The sequence below is a fragment of the Furipterus horrens genome, unplaced genomic scaffold (genome assembly GCF_987537825.1).
Source record: "Furipterus horrens unplaced genomic scaffold, mFurHor1.1.pri manual_scaffold_11, whole genome shotgun sequence".
NCBI classification, from domain to species: domain Eukaryota; kingdom Metazoa; phylum Chordata; class Mammalia; order Chiroptera; family Furipteridae; genus Furipterus; species Furipterus horrens.
This window is the reverse complement of record NW_028327181.1, coordinates 64,312,142-64,321,842: the sequence shown is the minus strand read 5'-3', so window position 1 is coordinate 64,321,842 and position 9,701 is coordinate 64,312,142. Positions and strand designations below refer to the sequence as shown.

General features: G+C 44.7%; 1 protein-coding gene across 1 annotated transcript; it reads right to left on the bottom strand.

Annotated features, from left to right (window-relative positions):
- Nucleotides 1-362: 362 nt before the first annotated feature.
- LOC149998034 (C-C motif chemokine 3-like) lies at nucleotides 363-2,328 on the bottom strand. Its single transcript, XM_090290649.1, has 3 exons — nucleotides 2,111-2,328; nucleotides 1,319-1,433; nucleotides 363-897 (listed from the first exon to the last, which is right to left on the bottom strand). The coding sequence occupies exons 1-3, from the start codon at nucleotides 2,184-2,186 to the stop codon at nucleotides 807-809; spliced, it is 282 nt and encodes a 93-aa protein (XP_090146775.1). The 5' UTR covers nucleotides 2,187-2,328; the 3' UTR covers nucleotides 363-806.
- Nucleotides 2,329-9,701: the final 7,373 nt, after the last annotated feature.

The window sequence follows — 9,701 nt, the reverse complement described above, 5'->3', positions numbered from 1 at the left end:
TACTATCTCATTGTGAGGGTCAAATAGACATTGCATCAAAGTCCTCAGCCTAAAGTAAGTCTCAGATATGTTAGTAGTTGTTATTTAAAAAGCTTGATTCATCTAAATGTGTACCACAAATGCCCTTCTTAATGGTATCCTTTCAAGTGGTGAATTCTAGAGCATGTATATTATAATTTGATTTATAAAATATTCACAATTTCAGTGTTCTGGAAGCGTGGTTCCATGTCAAGCAGAGCGTCTCTGTGGTAGCCCCCCTTCCATCTCTCCCAGTTTCCTTTCTTTCGCATCTTCCTCCCCTTTGCTATTATTCCTTTCAACCAGTTGGTTCTGATTTGCCAAATAAACAAAACCAAACTCAGTGCCAGTTTACACTTTAGAAGAGCATCTTTATTATGTCTCCAGGCTGAACACAGCCCTGAGCAGAAATAGTTAACACACATATGTCAGTCTGTTGGTTTTGGCACCCCCTCCACCCAGAACCAAACAAGGACAGTCACTCAATTGTCAATTGCTGCCGATCATGGTGCAAGCGAAAGTGGAGGGGAGGGTGGTGAGGAAGGTGTCCTGAGACCTTCTGAAGCAAACAGTCCCAAACACAGGGTGACATTGAAAATATATTACAAAAATTAAATAGTATAAATAAGTTGAACTTTAAGTTAGGAAGAGTCCCAGTGTGTGGGTGTTTGGCAGCAGCCAGCCCACAGGAGAGGTAGCTGTAGAGGTAATGGGTGTTTCCAAGGCTCGGGCCCCTGCTTCCCGTTGGCCTGCCAAGGTCACTGAGGTCCTCAAAGCCTCCAGCCCACTCAGGCATTCTGCTCCAGGTCGGCGACGTACTCCTGGACCCAGGCCTCACCGGGGTCGGCACAGACCAGTCGGCCTTTTCTGGTTTGGAAGCTGTGGAGAGGAGGCAAAGGGTTACACACTGAGCACTCCTGCAGGGGCGCCCCGGCCCGCCGGGGCCCCTCCACCCCATGCTTTGCCCGGGCATCTCAGGGCCTGCTCATTCTCTGAGGGACCCTCTGCCTGTCTCAGACCAGAGTGCTGCTCTCACTGACTCAGGGGTCCCCTGAGAGGGCCCTGCTGTCGCCTCCTTCCCCTCCCTTCCCTCTGGGCTGTGCTAGTCCCCGCCTGACTCTGCAAGCCGGGCCAGGGCAGGTCGCACCTCGGAGACCTGGGTCCTGCGTAGTTGATAGGACATCCGGGAGGACGGGGCCTTTCCAGGTTGGCGCCCCAGGCCTCTCTGTGCCCTGGAGCACTGCCCCCTCTCCACACCCTCTGCATCTCCCCAAGGATGAGCAGGCAGATGGGCACTTACATGACACTGGGCTTGGAGCACTGGCTGCTGGTCTCATAATAGTCGGCTATGAATTTACGCGGAATCTGCCGGGAGATATAGGTGAAGCAGCAGTCGGTCGGGGTGTCAGCACCAACTGGGGAGGAAGGGACAGAATGAGCCTGAGTCACAGTCCAGAAGAAAAGGTGAGATATGATCCCTGAGAGGGTGAGGAAGGCACAGAGCAAGACAGCCTTGCTCAGGGCATGGGCTGGGACACAGGTCACTAGAAGGCATTGGGCATTTTTGCCAAAAATGTCCCTGTCTCTGTCCTTGTTTCTGGCTGTATCCTTCTTTCTCTTTGAGTCTTCACTGTGCGCGCTGTCTTTCTCTTTGTGATACAGACATCCAAGCAGACTGTTTTCTAATCTCCCTTCAAGAAGCCGTATCCCAGTGAAAGAGAAACCTCAGGGGTATCTCCTAGGCAACCAAGCGACTGAGCTGTTGGGGTACTTACAATGAGCTAGTGGAAGAAGGATACCACTGGGTTTGCCTCTGCAAACTCATTTGCTTAGGTCCCTATTTTGCCACCTGTAAAATGGGGCTGTTTACTCCCTGACCCGACCCTGACTCTCAGATATGGGGACTAGGCTAGCTAACACCCTTTTGTAAGATGAAAATACAAGTCTTCCAGAAAAAAGCAAAGATGCTTTATAACTTCTTATTAAGAAGTTCTCTGTTTTCTCTTGGGGGCTCCCAAGACCACAAGAAAAGATGGTTGTGGTCTGCCCGTGGCCAGAGCATCGGGACACCATAGCGACAGCACTGACTCACATGGTGCAGAGAAGACCTGGCTGCAGAGGGCCATGGCGCAGAGAAGGACGGCAAGGGCAGCCCCGGAGACCTTCATGGTGCTGAGCAGATGGCGTGTGGGCTCGAGCGTCTGGAGAGCGGGGATGGGACTGGGCACTCGTTGCTGGCTGTGTCCCTCTGCAGTGCGGAGCCATCTCCCCTGCCCTTTATAGGCACCCTGGCAGATGGGGAAATGGAATAAGCTGGGGGTGAGGAGGGAAATTTTTAAGCACAGTGGTGTTGTCAGGCTGAGTGTTGCACAACTCAGGGTCCCGGGCAACCACAGGGGCTCAGGATATCCAAGAATAGCTTCTCTGAGCTATAAGTCTGAGCCCACAACACATGACTTGTTCTAGTTTCTCGTGAGGAAATAGTTTCTCCTGAGAGCAAGAGGAGGGAAGTGTTTGTAGACTCAGCTATTCTTAGCTGGTCCCGTTCCATAGAAACTGATCTTTGCATGAACTCTCCAGCCCTGTCCTTCCCACAGAGCTGAAACTTCTGTGCTTCCGCAGCCGCTCTGACCACTTCGGATGGGGTAGATGTGATGATGTCATGGAGGGTGGCACACCCTCCCTTGGTTGCCCAAAACTGAGTTAAGGAATCCCCGCTAGAGGACTGGGAAGCATGAGGTCATATTTCTGTCATTTGCCTACTCATCTAACAGTCACTGAATGACTAGGGTCACTGGGTTAAACACTAGTTAAGGATCCTAAAGATGTATTAGATGTGGGTGTTAATGTGTCAGGAGCCTAACAATGTTTATACCTGTTAACTTAAAGGACACATTTCATGGAAAGAGTTCTAAAGAAACAAACCCAAATATAGAAGCAACTTCAAACATAGAGATATTTCTGACCCAGCATCTAAAATAAGGAAACCTATATTTTCCTCTATCAGAAATGATAAAGTTATGATATACCCACTGACTTATTATTAAACCCCTAAACTGAATGAAGTGTAGTAGAATAAATATAATATCAGTTGTAAAAAAGTAAGATGAAAAATTGTACAAGTTGTACAAGATAAAGAGTTGTACAAATATAGACACACATATGGCAAATATTTAACCATATATATGCACATATATACTGTGGTTTACATATATAAATCTAGGCATAGAAAAATAAAAAGCATTGGAAATAAATGCCCTAATGCAGCAATAATACTTATATGTGTGTGAAAGATCTATGGGTGAATAATTCTCTTGTTTCTCTTTTTCTGGAGTTTCTTCTTCCTCTCTCTTTTTTTTTAAGTGACATTGTATTACCTTCCTAGTCAGCTCACAAATTTACAAACACATTTTGTTTTAAAACATTTACAACGACACTGGTTGGAAAGTAGGGTGTTGTCAGTTGCTTAATTTTCATTTGAAAGACATTCTTGAGAAATACATCAAAGTTTCTGTCTAATGGCTTTTGCTAAAGTCTTGATTTCCATTTCTCTGAACTATTTTAAGGAAACTGTATGATATTTACATAAATAATGCCAAACTTTAAGTAATTTTCTTTTCCTTTTTCTTTTTGATATTAAAAAGTTCTTTTTAAAAACATCTATAGTTGTTCTATTACAGTTGTCCCATTTTCCCCCATTGCTCTCCCCTGCCCCCCCACCTCCCCCGTCTCCCGCAGGCAATCCCCACCCTGTTGTCCACGTCCATGGGTCGTTTATTCTAGTTCCTTGACTAAACCTTTACCTACCCTCCCCCCCCCCCACCTTTCTTAGCCTTTTCATTTCATTGTTTCAGTCGTGTGAAAGGGTATACTTTCTCAGTCAGGTCTGTATGTTTTTTCCCCCTCCATTCTTTATTATCTTATTGTTATATAACGGATCAGCATAAATCACACTTTATAATGAGATATAGATTTAGTTCTTTTTAATTGTCTTTGTCCTCCAGATGCCTGTGGTCTAGGAGGAGCACGTAGAATATCTAACCAGGTAACCGCCGCACTTAGCAGAAAGTGCTAAGATTCCTAGGACAAAAATAAGTGAAAGCTCAGAATGCCAGGAGGAGGAAGCAATGACCTCCCCTGGGAGGGTTGCAGAAGGCTTCACAGGAGGGATGGACCTTTGGCTGGGTTTGAAAGCTACATGGGGTTCGGGAATCACAGATGGGGTGTTAGCAGAGGTCCAGCTGATGCAGAGCCGCAGGGGTGAAGTGGCTGGCTCAGAAGGAGGAGAGAGCTGTCAGTGTGGCTGTGGAGTGGGGGAGCCAGTGCGGATGATGAGGCTGAACTGGGAACAAGCCAGAGGGCTTTGGTTCCCACAAAGGGGTTAGAACATTGAAGGGAACGAGACATAAGCAAAGCGCAACCACACCTTAGGGGCTCTGTCCTTCCTGTGTCTGTGGAGTTACTGCTCTGAAAGCACATGGGCCGTGTTTCTGTCCCAACCAACGCTGGTTTGGGGGGAGGTGAAGCAAAGACAAGACCAGGGGCAGGAGCCGGTTTCACTGAGGCTTTAGCATGCAGGTGTCTTCCCACTTACTGTCGATTCCAAAACTGGACTCCATCACTTGTTTCATTGGAAACTAGATCACGGACAATGCCTCCTCCTCACCTCACCTCCTCTGCCCAGTCCTTATTGCATTCCTCATTTACTTCTGTGGGAGAGCCCCCTTTATGCTCGTGATTCAATTTCTGAGAGCTGGCTTCTATGGGCTGGGGGGGACAAGAAGGAGGAAATGGAAAGTGCTGAGCCAACCACTTTCTGTTAATAAATCTTAGTATCTACTTCCATGATTACAGCCCTCACCACATAGTGTTATAATGCATTATTTATGCATTTTTCTCTTCAGAAAACTTAGACCATGTCCTGTTGACCTTAAACCAAATTTGTACCATGTCTTCTTGGTGAATTTAAACCAAATCCTAGCACATGATAAGTTTTCTGACATAGTCTCTATTTCTTATAATTTTGTTCTTCTTAATAAAGGTGATTTATTGAATATAACATTTCATCTTAGTATTTATATATATAACACTTTCCATATCAATCCTAAAACTAGGAAATTGCCCTTTGTCTTCAGTGTTTTTACTTAGAGTTGGAAAATAACACACTTGTATGCAAAGTATATGCTTACTCCGTACATGTTAAATGTGAGGGAGCCTTAGGAAGGTTGAATTGGTTATGAAGGGTCTTAGAAATGTCCTACGTGGTAAGTTGATATTTCCATGTGAAGTGGGTTGCCCAGGACCATGCACATAGAATTGGTCAGTTTTATATTTCACTGTGTGCATGATTTAGCAATGCATCTCCAATGATAACTAAAATGCCTGACACATAGTATAGCTTAATAAATACTTGGTGAATGAATGAATAAATCACTAATTTAATTAACACTATGCGTAATGTCCAAGTCCCACTATGGAGCTGAAATACTAGCAGGAATGAAGGCATCAGAAAGGCCATGGAGTCAAGGTCTTGATCTGTGTGGATCACCCAGGATCTCTTAGGCAGTGGTGGCAGAAAGTAGCCAGCAGTCAACATGGTGGATCCGTCAGCATGGCAGCCCTTGATTTGTATCCTAGCTTTCTGGCTCATTCCAGCCTCTTTGAGGCCCCACCTCAGTCCAGCAGAGCACCCCAGCCACAGGTACAGGAAACTCTGGCTGAACAGTTCATGTTCTGCAACATCACTGCCTTGTCCTGCTCCGCTCACCTCCTCATTGCTCCCAAGCCCTCGCCCTGCTGGATAGGTTTCCTTTCTGTTTCTGACCCTGCAGTTCCACTTCCCCAGGCGTCAGTCTCAGCTCCTTCCCTTCAACACCAGTGGCTCCAGGGACGGGTTCACTGACAGCAATGCCCTTATTTGGTCCAGCCTTGGCCTCCTTTTTTCAGGTGTGGCCCAGAGTCAGGTTGTAGCAGGCTTGGCTCTGCCTGTCATGTAGGTAGAAACAATGTCCTGGGGGCCCCTTTCCAGCATCCTAGAGAGACAATGTCTCCATGTATCCCCTTCTCTCTGCTTCTCTATCTTGAGTTTTTGTCATTCTCCTCTGGCCATTTTTTTGTATGTGTACAGTAGATGAAGGCATATGTCTTGACATTGGATGAGATCCTTTCCTGTCTCTCCGCTGCTCCTTCTGTACTCTCTACTCAGTAAAAGGCATTCCCTCCTACCCAGCTTCCAAGCTAGACCTGGGGTCACCCTTGGCTCGTCCCTCTCCTTCACCTCCTTCACCTACAATAGTCCCCCTTTACACATGGTTTCACTTTGCTTGGTTTCAATGACCTGCGGTCAGTTATGGTTCGAAATATTAAATGGAAAATTCATATATAAACAGTTCATGAGTTTTCAATTGTGTGCTGTCCTGCCCTGTCCTGGTGGGGATGTGAGTCATGTCTTGGTCTAGTGTCTCCCCAACTGCATACACGACATGCCGGTTAGTCATTTAGTAGGTTGATTGTTGGTATCACAATGCTTGTGTTCAAATAACACTTATTTTACTTAGCAGTGGCCTCAGAATGCAAGAGTAGTGATGCTGGCCATTGGGATATGCCAGTGAGGAGCCATGAAGTGCTTCCAAAGGTTTGCCTATAGTGTAGGAAAAATCACACAGGGGTGGGCAAAAGCAGGTTTACATTTGTGAGTGAGCAAAACAGAGTTTGTTCTCGTATTATTATTTATTCTGGTGTTATATATTTATCCACAGAACCAACTGTAAACTTACTTTTGCCCACTGCTGTAGTAGAGGTAGGGTAGTACTATCTGAGGTTTTAGGCATTCATTGGGGATCTTGGAATGTATCCCCCAAGACAAGGGGAACTACTGTATTTAAACACCGACTCTACTGTGTTTAGAAGTGAAGTGTATCTGCTTCTCCCCATTCCAGCTGCCACTGTCGTAGGTCAGGTCCTCATCATTTCTCTCCAGGCCAGTTGTTAGAGTATTCTATCAACTGGTTTTCCTTCCAGTTTGCCTCTCTCAAATCTGTCCCATCGACACACGGCATCCAAAGAGATTTTGCTAAAGTACAAATCAGTCACTGTCTCTTTCTGTTGAAAATCCTTCAAATACGTGGCATTATTTCCAGCATAAAATGGAAGCTTCTCTTCCACAACCTGACCTCTGCCTCTCTCTTTGGCCATGTCTCTTGCTGCCTTCAAACTTCCTGGAAACCAAGACTCAGCCCTCTGATTCCATGTAATTCCTTAAAAGTTCAGGTCTCTTTTCTGCTTTTTATGAATGAGGTGTCAACTTGGTCAGGCACCATTTCCCCTTCTTGTAAATCACAGGGCGGAGTGAAATACTGTAAGTGTGTGTATATTCCATGACAGCTGCAGAGATTAATACTTAGGACAAATAAGGAAAACCTCTATTTAGTTCCCTTAATTTGCTAAGAAAAAGAGGGAAACCCATAGATTCCCCTGTTTAAAGACATGCAATATGTAAAATTAAAAGACATTTTACATTATTACAAAACTTTGCCTGTTAAGCTTTCAACATAAATTTATAATAAGCACATTTTCCTTTTCTGGTTTACTTTACACTCTGGAGCCAGACCTCTTTGCTGTCGTTTCCAAATCTATCATGATTAGCTGTAAGTTCTTCCACAGGTTACTTACCTGTCTGTGCTTCAGTTTCCTAATGTGTGACAGGGATAATAATAGTAGAATTAAATACATTAGCATCTGTCATAGAATTAGAACATCACTGGCTCATAGTAAGTTCTTGTTGCCATCAGTATTAGGCTAGAAAAGGGAAGCAAAGGGAACTAGACATTGCACTTAATAAAATGGGGAACATGAGCCTGCTTGCTTAGCCAGGAAACTGAGGCTTCCCACTCCAGGGGACCACAGCATTGTGCTCTGCCAAGGGGATTAACACTCCTCCTTTCCCCTCTCCAGTACTGAATTGTTGGGGGGTACTGGGGCAGATGCTGGACCATAGAGGCCTGTCAGTATAACTAGGTGGCATAAACCCATCCAAAGTCTGGGAAAGCCCGGGAAGTTGATTAGTAATTTTGGAAGAGCACTGGGTCCATCCCAAGCCTAAACTCCTGGTCATAATCCCAGGGGAACAAAAAACTTGCCCTCTCTTGCCCACCCAGTGATGCACTCACCCCATTAATTTGTGCACTCACCCGCCTCAGGACACATGGCCATGTGGATCTAGCACCTACTGGGGCCTGCAGCAGGTGTTGGGTTCCAAAAGGACAAATCAATCTCTCTCTCTCTCTCTCTCTCTCTCTCTCTCTCTCCCTCTCTCTCTCTCTCCTCTCTCTCCCTCTCTCTCCCTGGCCTGCACTTGCGTAGTGGATGCACCTGTTGTCTCCATAGCCATGTGGCCCTAGCAGCCATGTGGCCCATGGCCATGAGGACTCCACATGCAGACTCCAGGACGGAGCCTGAATACAGCAGCACAGCACCGGATTTCAGCTGGAAACACATGCTAAGCTAGCTGGATGCTGCACTGGACTGTACTTTAATGCGGAGCAGAAACTCTGGACACTGGCGTTTGACCTGTCCTTGCTGAGGACACAGCTGGACTTTTTCCATGGTGAGAAGGACAGAGATGGGACATTGGGAAGTCTGGAGGGGAAACCTCTTAATTTTACATCATCAGTAAAGTTCACCCCAGAGCCACATCCTCCCATGCAGGTCTCAGGAAATTCTTTTCTTCTAAACACCGCAAGAACTCATTTTCCACAAATAACATTGTTAGTTACTATTATCATTATTGCTGAATATTTCAATTAATCTGTTTCATAGATTTTAAAAAGTGCAGGCTTCTTGTTCTTTGCCTGAATAACCCTAACCACATACTCTTTTGCTGGCTAATTATCCTTCAAATCTCAGCTCAATTTATAATAGAGAAAAATTAGAACAATCTGAATGGACTGACCTAAGCAACATAATGGTTAGAGATGAATTTTGGTATATCCACACAATAAAATATCATGCATGATAATTTTGAATAACTTTTGAGTTTTAAAAAATTATATTTTATTGATTATGCTATTACAGTTGTCCTGTATTTTACCCCTTTGCCCTCCTCCCTCAGGCAATCCCCCCACCATTGTTCATGTCCATGGATCATGTGTATAAGTTATTTGACTACTCCATTTCCTACACTGTACTTTACATCCTGGTAGCTATTCTGTAACTTCCTATTTGTACTTCTTAATCCCCTCACCTCTTCACCCATTCCCCTCCTCCCATACGACAATGATCAAAATGCTCTCCATATCCATGATTCTGTCTCTGTTCTTCTTGTTTGCTTAGTTTGTTTTTTAGAGTTAATTGATGATAGATTTGTGGTTTCTTTCTTTCTTTCTTTCTTCCTTTTTTTTCTTTTTGCCAGTTTATTGTTTATACTTTTGATCTTCTTCTTTTTCTTAAATAAGTCCCTTTAACATTTCATATAGTAATAGTTTGGTGATGATCAACTCCTTTAGTTTTTTTTTTCTTGTCTGGGAAGCTCTCTATCTGCCCTGCAATTCTAAATGATAGCTTTGTTGGGTAGAACAATCTTGGCTGTAGGTCCCTGCTTTTTGTGACTTTGAATATTTCTTGCCAATGCCTTCTAGACTGCAATGTTTCTTTTGAGAAATCAGCTGACAGTTGTATTGGAACTC

Coding starts and splice junctions, on each gene's coding strand:
- LOC149998034 (XM_090290649.1), bottom strand. CDS start 2,186: ATGAAGGTCTCCGGGGCTGCCCTTGCCGTCCTTCTCTGCGCCATGGCC. Junction 1,434..2,110: donor CCAGGTCTTCTCTGCACCAT/GTGAGTCAGTGC, acceptor CTTCCTCCCCAG/TTGGTGCTGACACCCCGACC. Junction 898..1,318: donor TGCTCCAAGCCCAGTGTCAT/GTAAGTGCCCAT, acceptor TCCTCTCCACAG/CTTCCAAACCAGAAAAGGCC.